Source organism: Cygnus atratus, chromosome Z (genome assembly GCF_013377495.2).
Source record: "Cygnus atratus isolate AKBS03 ecotype Queensland, Australia chromosome Z, CAtr_DNAZoo_HiC_assembly, whole genome shotgun sequence".
Lineage (NCBI taxonomy): Eukaryota > Metazoa > Chordata > Aves > Anseriformes > Anatidae > Cygnus > Cygnus atratus.
In genome coordinates, this window is record NC_066396.1 from 10,406,190 (window position 1) to 10,427,209 (window position 21,020).

At 49.5% G+C, this 21,020-nt stretch overlaps 2 protein-coding genes across 8 annotated transcripts in view; both read left to right on the plus strand.

Moving 5' to 3' along the window:
* The window catches only part of LOC118256703 (phospholipid-transporting ATPase ID-like), a 69,953-nt gene extending 66,515 nt beyond the window's left edge, over nt 1-3,438 (plus strand). For all 3 annotated transcript variants that reach the window (XM_035563879.1, XM_035563880.2, XM_050716140.1), the window contains exon 28: nt 764-3,438. In XM_035563879.1, coding sequence (XP_035419772.1) covers nt 764-985 — 222 coding nt within the window. In that variant the 3' untranslated portion in view covers nt 986-3,438. The remainder of the gene's footprint in view (nt 1-763) is intronic.
* A 552-nt stretch (nt 3,439-3,990) lies between these two features.
* RUSC2 (RUN and SH3 domain containing 2) overlaps nt 3,991-21,020 on the plus strand; it is a 53,196-nt gene continuing 36,166 nt past the window's right edge. Inside the window, exon 1 of one of the 5 annotated variants that reach the window (XM_050716455.1) lies at nt 3,991-4,062. The gene's annotated coding sequence lies outside the window, so the exon portion shown is untranslated. Of the gene's footprint in view, nt 4,063-9,702; nt 10,072-21,020 lie in introns of those variants that run through there. The other 4 variants (XM_035563878.2, XM_050716454.1, XM_050716456.1 and 1 more) reach the window with 4 other exon arrangements.

Genomic DNA, 21,020 nt, shown 5'->3' on the forward strand with positions numbered 1-21,020 from the left:
GATCCCCAGCTGGCAGCATAAGAGGAACTTAAATAGAGGCTTGACACTTAGAGAGCCAAGTGCCTACAGCATCATCCCAGGCACGATGGACAGAGGCTGGGCAGCTGGGGATTATCCCGAGCCACTGGCACTCAGCGTTGTCCTTCTGCCTCTGACAGCCCAGTTCTGAATAGATGTCTGTCAGCAGAAATCTTGGTGGCCATGTGGGAACAGAGAGCCTCCTACCTGCAAATAAAGTGCATCATATTTCTCCCTTCTGCCAAGGGATATGAGAGTCTATCGATCATCATTCTCATCATAAAAAGATTTTATTTATTAGAGATCCCCTGTAGTAGTCTGTTTTCTGGATTAAGTAAGCCAATGTTTTGACATTTTCTTATAAATCTTGTTTTCTGGACTTTTGGCTATCATTGTGATGACTTTCACATTTTGGATTACTTGACTGAAGTGTTTAAAAGAGCTGCAGCAAAACCCCAGCTGAGGCCTCACAGAGCTGTAAGGAACAATATGCTGAAATCATCTCCACCCATGTCTTACAGATGACACTCCCAGCAACGCTTTTCAGAATAAGATCTGTTTTTCCTTTTACCAGGCTGCCACCGTGTGCTGCAAGTTCGGTTTCTCTGCAACCCATCCTGCCATCCTCCTGCTTTGTCAATCATTTTTTGGCTTTGAACCCCTGCATTTTTCCCCCTTTCTTTGCTCCTTTTTTCTGTGCTTCTGAACAGTGATGCATTTGTTCCATCTTATTTTCTGATTTCAGGTCCTACTCAAGATCAAAGAAGCCAAAAAGAGGCCACCTCCACCCTCACCCAAGAGACGCCTGCGTCGGACCAGCACACGCCGCTCTGGCTATGCCTTCTCCCACCAGCACGGCTTCGGGGCGCTCATTATGTCGGGGAGAAACATGCGGCCAAAATCACCTTTTGCCACAACGGGAACATTTTCACCCAATAGTGACAAACATAAACACAAGGGACTGTAAGAACCCAAACCAACCAAACCGAACCAAAAAGGGCTGTTGGGAGAGGAGGCTGTGCTCCCTGCAAAGCACCGAGCCCATGGCTGCCCAGAACTCTGTCCTCTGGGCTACCAAAGCAAGGGCTTGGGCCTTTCCTTTCTCCCACATGCACTCTCTGGACTCAGCTCCTCTTCCAAAGACGTGTCCTGCTCCTGGGGAAGGAGGGGCAGGGGGAAGCAAAGACACCGTGTGGTATCTCAGAGGGCCTCCCCGGTGTGAGATTATGCTGTGGGAGGCTCCCTGAGTTTGTTTGTAATGCTACTTTTTTCTCCCCTTACATACCTCAGAGCAAAGTGAAGTCCAGGCTGAGGAAAAGGCCGAATTGGCAATGTCCTTCTCAATCATGTGCCTTTGGGTCTGTCATGAATCCACTCTGGGCCTTATTACTGGGGTGACAGCATTGACCCTAGGTGTGCCTTAGGTCCAGCCACACAACCCCCAAATCAACAGTCTCTGTAATACGTGTAATTCTGTAGCCTTCTAACTATTTTGTACAGAAGCACTTTGGAAGGGATGAGTTTGAAGTAACCTCCTTCCAATCCAACAGTTAATTCTGTTTCTCAAAAGGAGGCCAGTGCTCCAAACCATCCTCTTCCTGCATATGCAGCCAAGAGTGCAAGCTCAGAGACGTTCCTAGTTGGTCGCGGGACAAGGGCTCGGCATTCATCAGTTTGCCCTGTCTTGTCTGCAATGCAAATCCGCTCTTGTTGCAAAAGACCTTTGTCCTCACAGCCATCTCAGGTTTTGTAGCTGGGCACTAGCCATTCCATTTAGACTTAAAATAGAAGGGCAAAAGAAGTTCAGGCACCCATATAGATCAAGCCATAAAATCCAGCACGGAGAAGCCCGTATCATGGCTAGGGCTCATGTGAGCCTCCAGCACCAGGTGAACTTCCCACCATAACAGACTGAGGCACATGCAGTGTTTGACTGGATGGAAATCATGCAAGAAATATCAGAGGCTAAGATGCTATTTCACTGCTGGCATGAGTTGTCCTGCCTTTTATTCTGCTGGTGCTGTGAGTAACAGATGAAGCGTGACCTGGTTGTACTCTCACCCACCCTGCTGCCTGGTGTGGTCAAGTTTCAGAGGATCTTAGTGAGGGCTCAGGGGCCTCTGCTGAGTTTCTCTGTGCTGGCTGGTATTTTGTTTGGGAAAGGTTCATCCATCAATCACAAGTTCTAGAGAGCAGAAGGCTCCACCAAATCCTATCAATCTGACTGCCAGCAGAGGGACCTGGTGATTTGGTGGTGATCTCTAGATGCTGGGATTTGCTCATGGATTTGTAACACCAGTACCATAACCAGCAGTGTTACTGGGTGGAAAGCCAGTGTGGCAGCATGAGGATCCGTCCCTCAGTGCTGCTGAGCTGTCTAAATGGGGATTTTTTTTGTGCAGAGGACTAAGCAGCTTTGGCTGTTACATTTTCTCATCTCCTTTATACAAATTTAGACTCTTCCCTAGTATGGAATTAGAATTTTTGCACACTAACCATCTAGTATTTAGTGGGAGCACTCTGCCTTGAGTCTCTGAACTATCAGTGGGGGCAATCTATGATGGCAAGAGGCCAGCAATGTCCCCACTTCATCAGGTCTGCATACAACACCTTGCTGCCTGTGGTCCCACTTTCAGCAGTTACAGTACGACAGTATGAAATTGTTTAAGCGCTAATAGAAGGTTTCATCTCCCTGTGTTTAAAAAAATAGTCTGTTGCACCTGCTGCTCTGGGAGGCTCCTTGCAAACTGCGGTATTAAATTTCAGCATAGGCAGTGCAAACTAGAGCTGGGACTGGATCCAGACTTCATCAGGCAGGAGCTGCTTGCTAGGGAAGGAGCAAATTCTAATCCAGTTATCTCCCCTGCAAGGGGATATCTAAATAAAGTGAGAGCCTGAGGAAACTGCTGTGACAGTTGGTGCTTCACCTTTCCCTTTGCAGAAGCAATCATGGCTTTCTGGTTAGGATGATGTCTTTCACAGTCAGCATCTCCAGTGTGAGAGGAAAAAGGGGAGTGAGGAGAGTGTGTGCAGGTAAGCAGACAACCCTGCAACACCCAGCCTGGCGTGTGGACTGAGAGCCCTATCAAAGCTGTTCCCACCATGTCATGCAGCAGCTTTTAATGCTGATCAGCAGAGGCAGAGCTTTTGTTGAGAGCGAGGAAACTCTGAGACTGTGTCACTCTTGTCACAAGGTTTACATACAAAGCACCTTCTGGCTAAAGGGGATTTGCAAAGGCTGCAGAGGACGTGCAGGGGCTGATGGATCTGTTGGGGAACTTGTTCCAGCTACAACTATTTCAGTGGTTTTGTCCAGATCGACATATGAGACATATCAACTGGCAGTGATGTTTGTCCTACATCACTCCTGATTTTGTAAAATATTTTTTTTTTTAATAAAAAGAGAATATTGGGATGATCGATTTGTTGCCAGCCTGCTAATTGATCAGAGGTGTTTATAACCATCCACGTAGGTTGTTCCTGGGTCTGCTAAGTGGCGGGATGGGCTCTGGGAGGACAGATCTGAGATAACAGTGCTTTTAATGTGGTGTCCTGACTCGGGGAACAATCGGGAAAGCAAGGAAGCTGCAGGGGACTACTAAGAGCAGCAAGACGCTAGGAAAAGCCCTGCGGGCGGTGGTCGTGCTGGACCTGCACTTCCCGAACTTCTCTGCTATCCTGCAAGGGTGCTCTTATGAGAGGTCTCATTGTAGATGTTTTTCTGAGCTTCTGCTGCCAGTGCGGCCACACAGGCCAGATTTGATCTCCTTCTGCAGCCGGATTTTCTCCGAGCAGGACGCTCTCGCAATTTTACGCTCTTACAAATAACCAAAGCAGCTGAAAGCGCTCGCAGGGGAGGGGGGCTCTTTCTGCCGCTTGCTTCACCCTGCGGCAGCCCCAACCTTTCGGGCAAGGATCCCCGGGACGGAGCCTCCCCCAGGAGCTGCCCCGGGGGCGGTCACGGCTGGGGGGGCCGAGGGGGGCGGACAGCAGCGAGGCCCCGCCTCGACGCCCGGCTGCAAACAGCGGAGCGGCACCGGCTGGGTGAGCGGGGCTGGGACCAGGGGGGAGGACGTGGGGGGGCCCCGGGGCCTGGGGATGCTCGCAGGGGATGCGAGATGTTGTGTAATGGTTAAAGGAGAGCTTGACGACGGCTGTTTGGTCTTTTTTGGAGGTCTTCTGTTTGAGAGATAGATCCCTCACCCCCCCCCCCAAAAAAAAAAAATATATCCCCGTTTCATTTACTTATTTATTTTTTTTTTCTATGCATTATTCTGTAACACAGAGGTTTGTGCACAGCTTCTGCTGTAGCACCTACATTCTCACTGCCCCACAGTTTTGGGGTCAGGAAAGACAATGCTTTGATGCTAACCAGTGAGCGATATGGTTACTTCTTGTATACAGCAGCAGAGGGGGGGGGAGCACAGCAGAGCATCTCCCCCCCCCCCCCCCCAAATGTGACAGTGGAATATCACAGTGAAATATTGGTGAAATACCTGGATGGTTCTCTAGGTAACTCCTGCTGGGCTTCTGGCAGCTCTCACCTCATCCATGTGCATCCACACAAGGCTCTTGCACTGACCTGTAGCCTGGAAGTCATTAATCATAAGCAGCTCCTATGTCACGGGAGGGTGAGGGAGTGCCATGTGCTGGCCCCAGGGTCTCTAGTGGGTGTGATTCTCAGCAAGGACTGTCGCAAGAAGGGAGCCCTCTGAATAGTGACCCCTGCTAATTCCCAGCTGGGAACAAGGGTGGGCACATAAGGGACTTCGTGTGTACCTTTGGGCAGAGGTGCTGTGTGCTGTAACCCCTTCAGAGCACTGATAAAACTCATCCAAAAACCAGCTGTGCCAGTTGGAAGCTGGAAGGCTTCCTCTTCAGATGCTTGATTTTTTTTCCCCTCTCATTTTCAGCCTAAATGTGTTCACAGCACATTCATTCTCTCGTTGTGCCAGCATTATCCTTTTGCTTCAGCAGTTTTGTTTGTCTCCTGTGATATATTTAGAGAGCAATCCTATACGCTCTCTGCCTACATTTGGCTAGGCTAAACAAGCCAGGCTCTTAAGTTTCTTCTTGTTTGATAGGTTTTCTGTTTCCCCCAGGCCCTTTATGCACCTGTTCATTTGAGTTTATCATTTTTAAATGCGGATGACCAGATTTGTTTTGTATGGTGCTCCTGTCACCAGTGCCTGTACAATTGTGCTGATGGTTCACTGCCTTGTCTAGCCTGCATTTGCTTTTCTTATGTCCACATCATCTCTGCAACCCCCCGGGCAGTTCGTGTTATTATTCTGAACTTTGCTGTCGATACGCACAGTTGTCCAGCTCTGTACTTGCAGCAGAGCTCTTACTCAGGCAAACTAATACCACAGGACATGGGGAAAATGAAGCTTGAAAATGCACCTTTCCTTCAACACATACTTTTTGAGTAGATATAAATCTTCTTGTTCTGACTTTGTAGGCATGTTGTTTATTGCAATGGGAAGAACGCTGGCGCCAGTCCATGCTGGTGCCTCTCCGGGGAGACTTAACCCAGAATTTAGTGGCAGAGGGATGCCCATTTGAGGCAGCCTCAGGACTGGGTGCTTTGGACAGAGGCCCCTGGTCAGGCCACGTTCCTGTGCATCCATCCATCTAGGGTACCCAGCACCCAGAGTTCCTGTGTGCCTGGATGAAGTCGAGGTATTAGGTAAATAAATACTTCTTGTCTCTTGCTGCCTCATGTCTGATGATGTGGGAAAGAGCTGCAGTCATCATAGCATAAGCCTGTGCATGCTTTAAACTGATGCCCTCAGGGGCTTCTCCGTGAGCCTGGTAAGGGCTTTATCTGCACCTGCTGATGTTTCGACCACTGTGAACATGCTGGGGTGAGGGAGCTGTCATTTCTCCCAGCGAAGGCGAGTTTCTAGCCTCAGCCCCCTGCCCAGGAGCAGGTTTCAGTGCTCTGGACTGGGTTCCTGAAGTGGCTATGCTACCAGGCTCAGAAGAAGTGCACGGAGCTGTTCTGACCAGGCTTGATCCAAGAACACCATTGGCCATAGCTGCAGCTCAGCTGCAGTTTGGTTTTCCCAAAACTAGCCTGCTGCTGTCCTACTTTTTATAATTCACCCAGAATTAGATTTTTTTTTTTCTCCAGCTGGTGCTGTGAAGGAGCATCCTCTCTCCTGTGGCTCCTAGCGTGAAGGGAAGTGGTTCTTGTCCCCCCCGTCTCCTTGCTTGTGCTGGATGGAGCTGCTGCGCCGAGCCTTTCTGTGCAGCCGAGCCCTCTGCCAGACCCCGGGGCTATAAATGGACCTGGCCTCTTCCACGCCCTCCCAGCACCACGAGATGCTGCGGGAAATCGGAGCGAGGCCAGGCTTCCTCTGAATTAGGAAAACAAACCTTCCTACCGCTGCCTCATGGCAGGACCTCTGCCAGTTTTGGCTTCGGGGGCAGCTGTCTGTGCCCCCAGGAAGGCAGTGCTGCAGAGCTGGAGGTCTGCACTACGAGGACAGGTGGTCCCCGACCTGCATGCCACGCTGGGGCAGACCTGGAGGTGCTGTCACCCCTGGCCACCCCATGCACGGCACCGCAGATGTCTGTCTGATCCCAGTGCTGTGTCCCGAGGGAAGACCAATGGTATTGCGGCTGGCTGCATCCTGCTTCCACATCGTATTAGGCACTTAATAAAAGAAGCCTGGCTTCTTGCACAAACCCCTGTTTGCCTCCCTTAGCTTTGGGATTTACGACAGAGATCCTGGGATCTTTGAGCCTTACATCTCTCCTGCGAGGTGGGCAGGATCAGCCCCGTCTTGTTCCGCAAGCGCTGGGGCCAGGAGCATGCAGAGCAAGGTGACTCAGGGAGACAGTAGCTGCCCTGAATCTTAAACTGAAGTCTTTGTGTCAGCTTGAGCAGAGTGCTACCCGCCGTCAGGCCATTCATTCCATGCACAGTGCAGGTCTGTATTTAGAAAACTAATTTGTAGTCTCATGTTTAAGAAACAGAGTCTGACAGTCTCCCGGTTGATGTGCTTCAGAGAGGCTGCTGGGCCAGGTCCCTGCCTGCTGGCATTTCACTGAGTGGTGGTTTTGCATCCTTGGGGCTCGGCAACACCTAGAGGCTTCGTTACCTGCTGGCTAATGAGTCCTCAACAACCTGCAGGCTGTGGTTAAGGGAACATTTAATATTCAGAAGGTGTGAGCCTGGTTTGTTGCTGCCAGCGCCTGCAGTTCTGCTTCTGGTTCAGTTTTTGCTGGGGCAGCAGATGCTGTCTGACATCTTTGGCTGCGCAGGGTGCCTGGCTCCTTGTGTTTTTTGCTCTGCAGTGGCTGGGTTGTGCTGCAGATCGAGTGGGCTGGCAGAGCAGGTGTGCAGGGAGCAGTACGTCTGCTCTCTTTTCAAGAGAGCTGCACAGTGTCATAACCCAGCCTGCTCACAGGGCTTATGGTTTGCTAAAACCTCCTTTCTGTCTCTCTGCTGGGACTGCAGACAAAATTTTGCAGGGATGGGGGGTAGATAAGGTGCTTCCTCCAGCCTTTCCTCACTCCATCAAGCTGCTGTGGCAAGGGTATCTCTGTGGAATCAATGAAATTAAGTTATCATGTGTAGATGTAGCTGCCTGATGTTGTTTCCTGTGGTTAGCTCTGCTGAAGCCAGTCCAGGCACCAGATCCTGTGGGTTTGCCAGCTCGACTTGGAGCACTTCAGGGGAAGCTTGTCTGGGAGGAGTTTTTCTGCTTGCTCTGTCCCTCCCAGATGTTCACGGAGGCTGCTTCCCCCATCTCTGCTTGGCCTCACGCAGCCTGCCTTCTGCTGAACACTTAATTCCCAGTTCTTCACCGAAGGATACGTGCAAGGGTGTTTCCTGAGCGTAGGTCTGTGATGCGGAGTGTGACCATCCTACTGCTGTCACGGTTGTGCTCCCACACACACGGCTTTGAGACTCTGCCTGGCAAAGCCTGTGGTGTGTCCATCAGGTGTCTGCGATGGGGTGAGGGACTGGGAGGGTCAGAGCAGAGCATGAACCAGCAGTTACCATCAGGGCTGTCCCATGCAAAGCTCCCCGCATCAGGCCACAGTGGGGGATCCCACTGAGATGGGGCAGCACAGGCTGTTAGAAATACCTTCTTGGTGACGTGCCACCTGCTGCAGTCCTCTGCTGTCTCTCTCTGTCAGGCTGGGAGCCAGTCTCCCCCACTCCACCATGGTCTCCAGTTTATCAGAGGAAGGGCAACGCCTGTCTGTGCCTTTTCCTGTCACTCCTTTCCTCCGTCACTGCTCTGCAGGGAAGGCAGAGGTGGAGGAGCAATTTCTGGCTGGGGTGGTGGGAGTCCTGGTGCCTTTGGCTGGAGGGAGCGATGGCAGCAACACCCGCACCCTTTTGCATGGGGCGGCCACATAGGTCTCAGTTCGCCGTGCAGCACAGCAGTGCTTTTGCCACGGAAGTGGCTGGGATGGATTTGGTAATGCTTGCATCTCAGCCAAGCCGAGGTGATGTTCCCGGAGCAATGCTTCTCCCAGAGGATGCCACAATGAGTTATGTCCAAGCAGGGGGGTTGATACTCCATCATTGCACTGTGCCTGCTGAGTCCCCGCCTTGGTTCCTTCCCTCCTCCTGGAGGAGGGACCTCACACTGCAAATTTTCTAACTTTTTTTTTTTGATAGCAAATCTGAAAGCACTTGCAGGTGGAAGAGACTGGTGCAGGCACAGCAGTGTGCCAGGCACGGCAGTGGCTGTTGCAGAGAGCACACCAGCTCAGCCAGCCACTGCAGCCCAGCCAGGAGAGGAGCGAGGTGTTGGCTCCTATCTCTGCTCCTCTGGGCTTCTGGTTAGGATCCGATTTATGTCCTGATGGAACAAAATCTGGATTCTTTGAGCTTCTTCATATAGTGCTGGGTGTTTGTTCTAACCATCCAAATGTCTAGCTCTACAGAAAGGGCAAAGAGCAGGCTTGTGAATTCCTCCATCTTTTCCAAGTTCTGCGTTGTAATTTCCTCCACAATCTCAGTAGTAAATATCTCCAGCCTCCCTCCACTGAGAACTGGGAAGGGCTGGAAATGCACTGCCTTGCTGATGGCAGAATGCCTGAGATGCTCCTTTTAGGAGCACTAGCAGGAGCTGCTGTTACTTGCTGCTCACCCCACTGAAATCTTACCAAACCAATGTTTTGTTTCTGTGGAAGCTGGCTGAGGCTGTAGCAAAAGCAACCAGACAGTAATGGTCATGCAATTTTTGTCTGCCATTCAGCTTGTTGCAGGTGGATTCTTAACTGCTGGGGCCTGAGTCTGGCATCACAGCAATATGGAGATTTGGGGAATGCTGGACGTGGAACTGAGTCATAATTTTACTTCTGCCTTATTCTTGTAAAGAGCTGAATGCAAATCTGTGCACTCCAACATTTGTGCCTCTTTCAGTGGGCCAGATAAAGAGTTTAAAGCCCCTGTAGCGTTGCCCAGCTCCCTGCTCCCTGCAGAGAGAGAGAAAAAAAAAAAAAAAAGCCTCTTGGCAGCCTCAAGCTGTTTTTAAACGAGACAAATGCCTGAGGTGCCTGTCTGCCAGAGCCTCCAGCCTGTACATCGAGTCCCTTTTTAGCATGCTTCTCCCTGCCTCTATATCTGGCTCTGGTTCCTTGCTCGGGGAACGTGACCTCATCATTGTTTTGGTATTTCCAGTGATTCAGCCTGGTCTGGGGCAGGGAGGAGTCGTTCCTGGGGCGGGCGGGCGGGTGTTTGCGCGTTGCTGGAATTCCAGCATGGTGCAGCCCCAGCCCTTCCGCTGCCTTGACAGCTCTCCTCCAGCCCTCAGCTGATGCGCTGCATTCCTGCCCGGCAGATGGCCTGGGCACAGCTGGGAGAGGCACCCCAGCTCCTGCTTGCGGGGCCGATGGGGGTCTTTGCTGCCTACATGCCTTGGTGAGGGCGAAGGAAGCTGAGAGCAGTGGTGTGTGTGCCTGGGACAGCCACGAGGAGCCTGCTTTAGGGGTGGAAAATGAGCTTTGCAGAATGCTTGTAACTATTTCCAGGCTGCAAGCGTCCTGTAATGAACTTAACTTCACAACAGCTGCAGAAGCTTGGTAAGTGTTATGGTGCTTGTTTCACAGGTGGGGAAACTGAGGTACGGGACAGGGTAGTGGTCTGCTTGAGGTCTTACGCAGCTGGAGCTGGGAAAGTAAACTCCCACGAAGCGATGCTGACCGTGCCTGTCCTCTCCGGTACTGTCTGGATTCCTCCAGTGACCGTGGGCAGCGGGTCAGACCGAGGTGGAGCAGTGCTTGTAGGGAGGAGCAGCTTCTAAAGCAAGATGAGGCCAGGCTGTGCAGATGCCTAAACCACATCTTCCGTGGGTATCACTTCCCTGAAGGCAAAGGGGAGAGCTTGCTGCCAGTGTTCCCCAGCCGAGGTCAGTGCTTGTGGCAGGCTGTGGATGCTGCAGGGCTCTCACTTGTGCCTCGGCAGGACTGCAGTTGCTGCCGATGCTGTAAGCCTTATTGCAGCTTTGATCTAAACACTCTCAGCTGCTTTATTTGAGCTTGGGTTGTTGTGAATGGTTTTAAAACTGTTTGGGACTATCCAGAGGTTAGCCATTCCCTGGCTGAGACCAATTTGGCTGCAGATGCTGCTTGGTTGAAGACATAGCTTTGGTGTTGTCTTGCTTAGCAGTGAACCAGTCTGTCACTGTGCAGGAATAAATCATGAAGGCTCATCATGTTTGGAGAGGCAGCCTCTCTGTGGAGCCCCTGTTGATGAACGGGTGCTTGGAGATGCAGTCCTGTCTTCATTTTGTTTCAGACAGACTTGGGGATTGGCACCTGGCACCAGATTTACTGTTGTTACACTGTGAAGTTTTCCCTTTATTTTTGTGTAAGAACATCCCAGAGCTAGGAGAGCATCCCATCCCAAGCATAGCTGGGCTGTGCTGTGGTGGAGACTGCACCATGGAGGGGAAAAGCACAAAGCACCTTGCTCACTGTAGCCTGGGGAAGGGATATCAGCAGGTGCAGAGCAAGGAGTTTTAACCCCAACAACCATCCTTCCCTTGTTTTCTGGGGACAGGAGACAACAGGTGATGCAGCCATGCTGCTCTCATCAATAGGGAGCATTTCGGGCTGGCTTAATGCCTGGCTAGCTGCGCTATGCTTGTAGGCATCACCAGGACATAGACCTGTTACACTCGGGTCCCTGTACCCTCCTTAAAGCTAGGTTAACAGTATTCACCAATGTGATTGACCTACGTCAGCTGTTTTCAACCTTTTTCTTTTGAGGCCAGATGGTATTTTTTCAGAGGAGATCTCCCCAGCCTCTACAGTATACACATCAGTTGCTACCAAACTCTATGGGCTCCCTGTTCTTTGTCACTGGTGGCTCCCAGAGGTCACTGATGGGAGCTGTATGCCTGTCTGGCATCAGGCGTACTGAAAATAGGCTGTGCCCGCTGTGGTATGCACCCTGAAACAGCTCCTTCTCAGCCTCTTGCTGAGGTGTTTTTAGTGGGTGTTAGCTGAAACCTGCTAAACCTCTCTACTGCTGGTTCCAGCTGTGGGGACAAAAAGCAAAGCCCCCAAACCCCTTGACACATTGCTTCTTTGCTGAGCTGGTCCCTATCCTCCCCATCTTCCTTATCTGGTCCAAGCTGCAATCCAGTTGATAAATTACCCTGAAATGGGAGGGAAGAGAAGAATTGTAGCAGGAGGTGCCGGAGGCAGTGAACTGGGGAGAGATGGTAAATCCCAGTGACCTGATGGTAAATCCCTGTGCATGGGGAGATGGACGGTGAGGGCGGACTGCTGCCCCACGAGCTGGTCTCACACACACACGGATGGAGCAATGCTTTTCTTCCCAGCCGTGATGTGCCACAGGAGCAGCGTGTGCCAGAGGAGGTGTGGGGCTGGTGTATCTCATGTTGGGTGTAGGGTGGAAAACTGCGTAGGTCTGCATCACTGCTAGTGGTTGCTGTGCCTGGATTTGTAGGAGCATGGAGCTGGGCGTCCCCACGTCCAGCAGCTGCCCTCCCACCCCGCTGCAGGAGCAGGCAGGCGGTGGAGTCGGCGGCACAGTCCCATCACACTGCCTTCTTTCTGAGATTGCTCGAAATGGCTCTCTGTAACACGAGCCGCATTGCAGCCATAGTCCTCTCCAGAGGGCATCTGTATTTACACTGGGGCTTTCATTAGCAATCCGGCTCTTGCATGGCCAGCAGCCCGCAGCCCTCACTCGTCTCTCCTGCCCACATACTCAGGGAGCGAGACGAGCACCCTGGCACCGCTGTCCCCTAGGAGAGGCAGGTGACTGGCGGCTGGAGGAATCCCTGAGCCTGCTCCCCTCTGGAAGAAGCGCCCTGTCATCTTTCCCCCCCATCCTGCAGCAACAGGGGGGGCTGCCTGCGGAGTTTCCCCCCAGCCAGGCTCACTGATCCCCAAGACAGCGCGGGGACAAGCTGGGTTTGCTTTGGATGATCGCTGGCTCTGCGGGCTGTGTTCCTCCTGCTGCTCTCATGCAGTTGCTGCTGTGCCCGACTCCCAGCCACAGCAAACTGAGCCCGCCATCTGGGGAGATTGTATCTGGCAAGGTAGGAGCTGATCCCTTCCAGTTGTTCTGCTAAAAGGGGGGTGATCAGTCCTGTCCCACCTGGAGAGAGTGCTTCAAGGAGTAGTGCGTATCTGGTTTGATGCTGCATTCTGCTGTGGCCCCGATGACCAGGCAGTATGCTGCTTCAGGGGAAGAAAATGCATACATCCTCCTTGTTTTTACTTATATACTGGAAAATCAAACCTTGTCTCCCTTTCTGCTCCAGCATGGTGCTCTGATACCCCAGAGCCTGTCTCTCTTCTCTGTTCATGTGCAGCACCCTGTGCATTTTCTACAAGTCGTGTCACCTGCTGCTTCAGGTGACAGTAGGGTCTCTTTGGAAGTAGGGAGCAGTCTGGATGTGTCCTGGCAGAAGGGCAGAGGGAGAAGAGACTCACAGAAGGCAAAAAACAAGGAATTTCAGTAGGCATGGAAATGGCATGAGAGAAGTTATTCTTCTAGAATAACCCCATAAAATTAGACAAGGGAAGAGACTCCTTTCTCTGAATAGTCTCAAAAGGGTATCTTCTTTTTCCTTCAGTCCCCAAGGGTGACATGCTTTGCTATGGAAAGGCCTGAGGCTGCTGTCGTCCCTGGGGGCCTTCTGCAGGTGATGCTTCCCTTCTGAGGACTGACCCAAGCAACAAAACCTGTTTTAGGGCCCCCTGCATCCCCAGTTCCTAAGCATTGAGGAGGGAAGTGTGTGTGTGGGGGTCTTCCAGCCTTCCCTCCTTAGCGCACCCTGCTCTGCTGCCAGTGGGTGTATAAATAGTGCCCACAGCATACTATTTTGGTGACAAGCTTTTCCCAGGATTCATCCAAGGAGGTATGTGCACAAGTGTTAAAAATAACGCTAAGCCCTGCCCAAACACTGGCGTCGGTTCAGGGATAGAGAGCCCTGGCTCCTGGGTGGGTGCAGCAGAGGGGGTCTTGCTGCTTCCCTGTCCTCGCTGCCCCACTGACCAGAGAGGATGCTGACCTTCAGCAGATCTGCTGTTCCCCAAGAGGATGTGAGACTTGCACTTCTAATTAGGTTATTTGCTAAAGGGCTTTCCCTGCATGTCCTGTGCATTATCTCTGGGTCTAATGGGAGGCACAATGCCAGGAAATGCCAGAAGGGGTTAACCTGGGCTTTAACCTGCTGCCAGCCTGCCACTGGCCAGATCTAGCTGCTCCTCCAATGTCTTGTGCCACAGCAATGGCATATGTAGACGTTCTGGACCTACGTTAGGTTTACCCTGAGCTGGAGATTGGTATAGTTGTGGAAGGCATATTAAATTATGTTGAATTACGTCTGTATGTTGAATTAACATCTATAGCTCTGGACATCCTTGTTATCCATATAACCACAAAAAATAATTGCAAAATTTTGCCCCTTTAATGGGCTGGTTGGTGCCTGTAACTGGAAACCAGACCCCCCTGCAGAGACTGCAGGGGTGCTGGGGAGCCGTGCTCCTGGGGCTGTGTAACCTGTGCAGGCTGCCCTGTCCCACTGGGGAGATGAGAGCTGCAGTTTGTTACCCTTGGGCTGGGTTTTGCCTGTTGATGCTCAAATCCTGTGCTAGGTATGTAATTCTCCCACTCTCAGGCTGCTGGAGCATCAGTTCCTTTCTTGTTTTCAGGCCACGTGGGCCAGAGCAGCAGACCCCACTGCATCCTTGTGTATGGAGGCCAGAGCTCATAGAAATGCATCTTGGAGGGCTTGTGCTCCAGGGAGCTCCATCAGAAGACAGAGATGCTCAGTCTTGTAGACAGGTGTTGTAGCTCTGCCTGGTCTAATAATAATGATGTGATATGGCTTAATATGTGGAACCTTCTGCATGGAAGAAGAGGAAAAGAGCTGAAACATCGCCTGGCTGCAGGCATGGGGCAGTGCTTGGTCTCACCTATCTGCTCTGATTTGAAGGCGGCGGTGTCATGGGCAGGGAGACCACACTTCTGTTTCGGTGTCTGAAGCAGAACTATGGCATTAATCCCTCCCGATAGGTCTTTGGCCTCCGTATTTGTATCTCCAGATACATCTGTGCTAGTTTTGGCTTTCAAGAGGAAGAGCCAGATACTTCTGCAATCTCTAAATACATTACTTTCTGAAGGACTGGATTTATTTTAAGCCAATATGGAAAATTGCTGTGAAAGCAGCGGGCGTGCAAAAACTGCTGAAAAGGTCACAACTGCTGCTTGTCACTCCATGCTTCACCTCTTCTGATGTGGGAATACTAATCCTGGCAGGTGTTCCCAGGGATGGAGGAAGGGTCCTGCTAGAACATGGTGGCCAGGAGTTTTCTCCAGCCGTTGCACTGAGAGTTAGTGAGAGCACAGCAGCTGCTTGTGGTTTGGCTTTGGCTGTCTTACCGACTGTGCCCAGCTCTCACCTGCTCTCCTCCCCTTCTGGCCATTTAGCTGGGCTTCTCTTTTCCTTGCTATGTGTTGAAAGGCTCTTGACGAAGTTGTGCACTGGTTGGAATGCTTTCTTAAGGGTTGCATTCAATGGAGTGCACTGAAAGTACAGACTTCAGAATTGTCCAGAGGTGGAAAAATATTACAGAGATGAAAAGCATCTTCCTCTTTTTTTTTTCTTTTTTTTTTTTCCAGGTATTGTGAGGCAGAATAATCTGCTCACCTTCAATCTGCTAACCTTCAATCAGGGGCATCCTTCTCTGCTCCTTCTCTGCTTCCTCTGCTCCTTCCTGCTCCTCTCCCATGTCCAGCCAACATATGAGTTCTCTGAGTCATCATCATTGCTGTTTATTATTAGGTCTGAGCCAAGGCACCGTGTATTATCATTATGGAACTCCTGAGGGCACTTTGAGCACTCTTTCCACCCTGGTATGCTCTTGTTCCCATGGCTGGAATGTGTCTGGGATGCATGGGGACACAAGACCTTGTTTGCCATCTTGAAGCACCTCTTTGCTGGCTGTTTGCTGATGTGTTTCTGTGAGGTGCCAGAGCACCACACCAGTTTCCAGCAGTTCCTGAAGTGCTTAGATACCTCCGCAGGGAGCATCACAGAGCATCATGCGCCGTCTCTTTAGTCTACCTCACCTGAGGGTAGAGCCCTATTTCAGTCTGTCCACTGCAGTCTAAACTCGATGAGTTTGTCAGGAGTCTCCTGTGACCTGCTTTGTCACTGGCACAAGGGTACGGGCACTGTGTGAGCCCAGGCTTTGCCTCTACCAGCTTTTGCTTTCTATTTTAAAGAGCACGTCAGGATTTCCTCCCACACATGAATACCCTTTATCTCTATAGCATTTCCTTCGCCATTGGTCTTTTTCCATCCTGAACAAAACTGCTGCGCACAGTGCATGGACACATACTTCCCAGGTCTGGCTCTGTGCGCTCGTGTGCCTGTCTGCACAAGGATGTCTGCCTACTGGGTGGAACGTGTCTGCAGAGGAGGCAGACCTTGCACAACTGGCCACACTGCAGCTAGGTGCTGTAGATTAGACTTTGTCCTGATTAAGCATACACCTGTAAGCGCATAAAGCCAAAGGGTTGTTTAATCACGGTCTGACCTGACACGGAGACCTACAGTGCAGCTGACTGACAGTCCGGTACAGCCTGCCCTATTAGATGGGAAGAACTCATAATCACCAAAGAGAAAGTTAGGAGGGTTATCAGCTGTGGCCAAGGGTCACCTTCAACAAGACCAAATTTATGAGCAGTGTCTCTTCACTGTGGTGGGTGAAACAAGGATGAATCCACTGGCTGAAAGCTGTTATTGAACATATTCCATTTAGAAAAAACAAACTCGAGTATGTTTTTAATAAATACTGGATCAGCTGGCATGGGATGCTTTTCCACTCTCAATCTTCACATGTAGGCTTGCTGTGTCTTTCCAGAAGTATATTCCTCTTTCTCCAGGTATTCTACCTGAATAAACCACTCTAGGCTTTTAATCCTGCATTAGAGGCTGCCTGGTCCCCTGAGTCAAACAGAAATCATATGAGAATAAGACCTCCAGAAGTCATGCAATTACATCTTCCTAACCAAGGCATAGTTTACTCAGACTATGCCATTCCTCATGTTTCTTCATCTCATCTCTCTCGAGAAACTCCCAGGGACTGGGACATCATTGCTGCATCCCATGTCTTTATAGTCCAGCCCCTTCCCTTCTTCAGTTTCCCCTGATGCTGTGGCACACAGAGTTGGCCAGGATCCTGAGCTGGGCATTCCTTTGTCAGCAAACCCAGACAAAAAAAAAAAAAACAAACTTTCCAATTTCTCACACTAAGGGCATCTGAAAACCAACAGGAATGCCTACTTCTAAATAAGTAAAGCAAAGAGCTTCTGAGACAGACAGAACCATGCATAGTATGAAGAAAACCAGTCTTATCTCCTGAGTGCTGTGTTTTTTTGGTGGAATAATGAATGATTTATCTGTCATACCTGATGCTTAACCTAAACTTCCCTTGCTGCCTGTCAGGCAGCCTATTCCTGTTGCCCTGGGATGTGGAGAATGGCTTATTAACTTGTTTTTGGCAGCAGCCTTTTATGCATTTCAGAACTGCTTTAATGTGCCCCCTAGTTTTCTACAGACAGCTAACCCAATTGCTTTGTAATTTATTCCTTTCTGTTTTTTGTTGCTGTCTTTGAACTGTCACCAGTTTGTCTATATTTTTGCCAGGCTGGTGGAAAGCTGGGGCACGTACTAATGTTGGGTAGAGAGGAAGAATTACTCCATGTCTTGCGTATGGCATGCCTGTTCACACAGCCGGACTTATTGTTTGTCTGCTTCAAAGCAAAATGCCACTGTTACTCAAGTTTAGCCTGTGATCTATGGTAACCACAAATCCCTTCTGAATGAGCAGGTCATGCATGATGATTATGGGTGAGGATGTGCAGTCTGTGTTGTGTGAGGTGTCATGGTAATGATTATAATTTATGTCCATTTGCTGTTTATGTACACACCTTTTCCCTTCAGCTAACAGATGGTACAGATGAAGATTAAGAGACGACCACTCCATTTCAGAACCAGCAGGTTAAATGCCCAAGAGGTGGACTGAGTCTCCAGGATTTAGATATAAGCCTGCAACACATGGGCTTTTTAGCAGACATTTTCAATGGCTCTTCCTTAACTGTTTTGTTTCCTCTCCTCTTTGCAGCTTTTCTAAGCGCCTACTGGGATGCGGGTGTCCATGAACACATGCAGTCTTCTGTGTGGCACTGTTGTCTTATTATCTGCCACTCATGTGCTGCTGTGTTGCTGCTGAGGGATGGTTTTTGAGTGTACCTTCAATGGTCTCTTCTAATCAGAGCGCTTTGCAGAAGTGCCAGTTATCTAAGGATTGCTTTACTTGGCACTAAAACGTAGCAAGCTGGGGCAGGTATCACTTCAGAGCACGTCCAGTTTGGGTGATAAATGTACAACCTTGAAAAAAAAAGCAGTATAAACAAAATTAATATCATGCATCTCTAATAAATCAGCTGGTAGCTGTGTGCTCCCTGGATTTCATGGTAAAGGTGGGAGTGTTTGAGAGTGGGGAGGTCTGCTGGAACACTTCGTGGTGAGCTGACAGCTCTCCGTGCTTGGCTTTTGTTGTTGCTCTGAGCAGCGATGGCAGAGAAGTGCGCAGGCATGCGCAGAGGGAGGCGAGTGTGGGTTTTCTGCGTGAAATCCAGAGCAATCTTCATATTTGCTGTTGCCTTGGAAAACTGGAATATTTATGACTCAGTACTAAAACAGGAGGCTTTTTCCATTCTTGGATGTGGCCTCTCTTGTGTCCAAGAATGACGTTTTGCTCCTTTCCTGTTTGACCCTTTCCTGTTTGCTGTGCTATGTCCCACCCATTTACAGCCTCTGAGCAGAGGCTTGTTCGCAGCGCAGCCACCCTCACTTGGAGTCAGCCAGGCGATTCCCCTGCAGAGGGAAGGAAATGTCACTTCGGTGTACATCATGGGAACCAGAAGCAGCCACCTTTCTTGAGCGATGCTCGCTGCGTACCCAGCAGTCTCTGGTTGTGCTTAGTGTGCAGACACTGAACCATCTCAGGGCTGCACAGATTCAGCTCAGCCCTGCAGTTTGTCAGCTGCTTAGCTGGAAGTACACAATTTTTATTTGCGATCAGAATATGAAGCAATGAATACAGCAGAACTGTGGCTGCCAACCAGCTTCAACATATAACATGGGAAATTAGGACTTTCTTCATGGCAGTGGGGAACTCATAGTTCATGGTGAAAATGTATTAGTTTAAATGCTTTAGGTAAATTGTGCTGTAGGGAAAGGATTGTTCCCATTTTTGAAAATTGATTTTAACAGAAGTGAAACCAGTAACACCTTCATATCTGTTGTTAACATGGGCTGCTCAGATCAAGTGGTTGATTGCCAGATTAGAAGGTGTATCTTTTTTTGGTAACAATACCCCTTCTATTTCTTTTGCCAGTGTTTTGATTGGTGAAAGAGTTTTTATTCCCAGTCAGTGTATCATCAATATTTGAGTGAGTGCTTGAAGAAACAGGGTTGCTGTTACAGCTCAGCTCCTGCTTCAGGCACTTTGAAATCTCAGGCTGCATCAGTTACATCCAGGTTTTGCTTTAATTTAAAGTATACTGTACAGCTTTTTGAGCTTTGTTTATCAGATTGAAGCTGAGACTACAGACAGCAATTCAGGAATTGTTCTGCTGTTTCTGTCCTGATTTCCCTCTGTCTAAAAATGTTCAGCTATTTCTTTGTGCTCCTGCATGGGGAGAGCTGAGTATTAGGGCTGAAAGATGGGCACTGGCATTCTTGGACCAATTCTTCCTTTCCCACAGCTTTCCAAGGATTCATATCTCCTTCTTGCCCCAGTCTCCCGCACGTAAAATGTTGATAGATAGTATCTCTTTCCTGGAGGAACAGTACGAGCATACTGGAATCCTGGGCTGCAAGGGACTGGAGACGGACAAGCTGGTTGTGGGCTGGATTTGGATTTCCCGTAGCCATCTCAGTATTGTTGAGATATGTGGAACTCAGCCCAGCCCAGTGGGAGCCATGCCAGAGCTAGACCTATCTGTTAGTTGTGACTTTTTATGGAGCTTGTAACTGTCTCCATTCCTGGGCAGTAAGGCAGCAGCCGCTAACATTAAGAAGGATTCGACCTTAGTACAAGGAAGAAGGAAATCACTATAGTGATTCGGATGAAGAGTCTACATAGCCCAATATTTATTTCCCAAAAGAGGTTGCAGGTGGTCAGCTAGGGATGAGTGAGAGCAAGGCAAGCAGATACAGTATCTCAATAATCTTTTTTTTTTTTTTCAGGGATTTGCCAAGTCTGTTGTACTTTATCTGTTTAGTAACCTGAAATGGATCTCTCAAGTGTTTGTCCTGATTCCCATTGAACCCACGTGGACTTCTGACTTTTTCAGTCCATAATGCCCTTTGCTGAGAGGTAACGAGCAGCAAACAGGCTAAAGGAAGAGTAACCAGAATGTTGAAAGAGGAACTACTGGTCTGAAGGGAAGTTGTTGATACAGAATAGCCTTGAAATGAAAGCTATTTAATGTGTGAGATAATGCTTTGAGCACTGAAAAGTAATATTGCTGATTATGTTTCCTAAACACAGAGTCAAGAAACCCCATCAATTCAGAGGCAGTTCATGGTTATTCAGCAGGAAGAGCTGGGATGTCCTTAAGGAATAATACAAATGGGAACTGGATAGTTCAAAATTGCATTGTTGTGTGCGTGAGAAATGAGCAAAAAGTTCAGCTCCAGCTAGGAGCTCATGGGGAAAGTGAGAGAGAGGGAGAAAAACCCAGGGTCTATCAGCGACCTTCAGGATAACTGTGAGCAACCATGAAAAGGTAAATGTCATCCACTGTGACATATTAGAAAATTATTTGTACCAGAGAATAGGGACATTTTTGTATTTTAAGGCATGGTGAGATCTAGCTTGGAAGATTGTCAACATTTCCCATCACACTCTGAAGGCTGTATTTAAACTGGGTCATGTCCAGAGAAGGGTTACTTATGATCAAAGCATGGAGAGCCTATCTAATGCAAAGTGATTAAAAAAATGGGATGATGTAACTTTAAACACAGTCTGGATAAATGCTGACGTTAAAGATCATTTTTGGAACAGGAGTGAATAGGAGTGAGCGACACATGCATAAAGATAAGCCAGAAATTTAGAGAAGGTTCTTAAACATCAGAGAAATGAATTTGGGAATTAATTCTGTTAGACAATGGTTAGCAAACAACAAGAAACGTTCATCTCGGGGAGAGTGGGGTGGAGGGAGGTAAAAAGCAGCAACAATCTTCTCATTTCAAGCCAATTTCTTATTTGGAGGTGTGACTCTGCCTGGGGTTGCTAGCCCTGAAGAAGTCACTACTGCTGTTCTGGGCCATAGGCAGGTCTTGCCGGGGCAAGACCACCATGGGGTGGGTGCCTGGTGAATACTGCTGTTACAGATGTGACTGCAACCTGCACAGCCCCACAGGCTCCTGTGCCTCTGTCCTGAGACCTGTTCCAAAAGGGGTACCCCA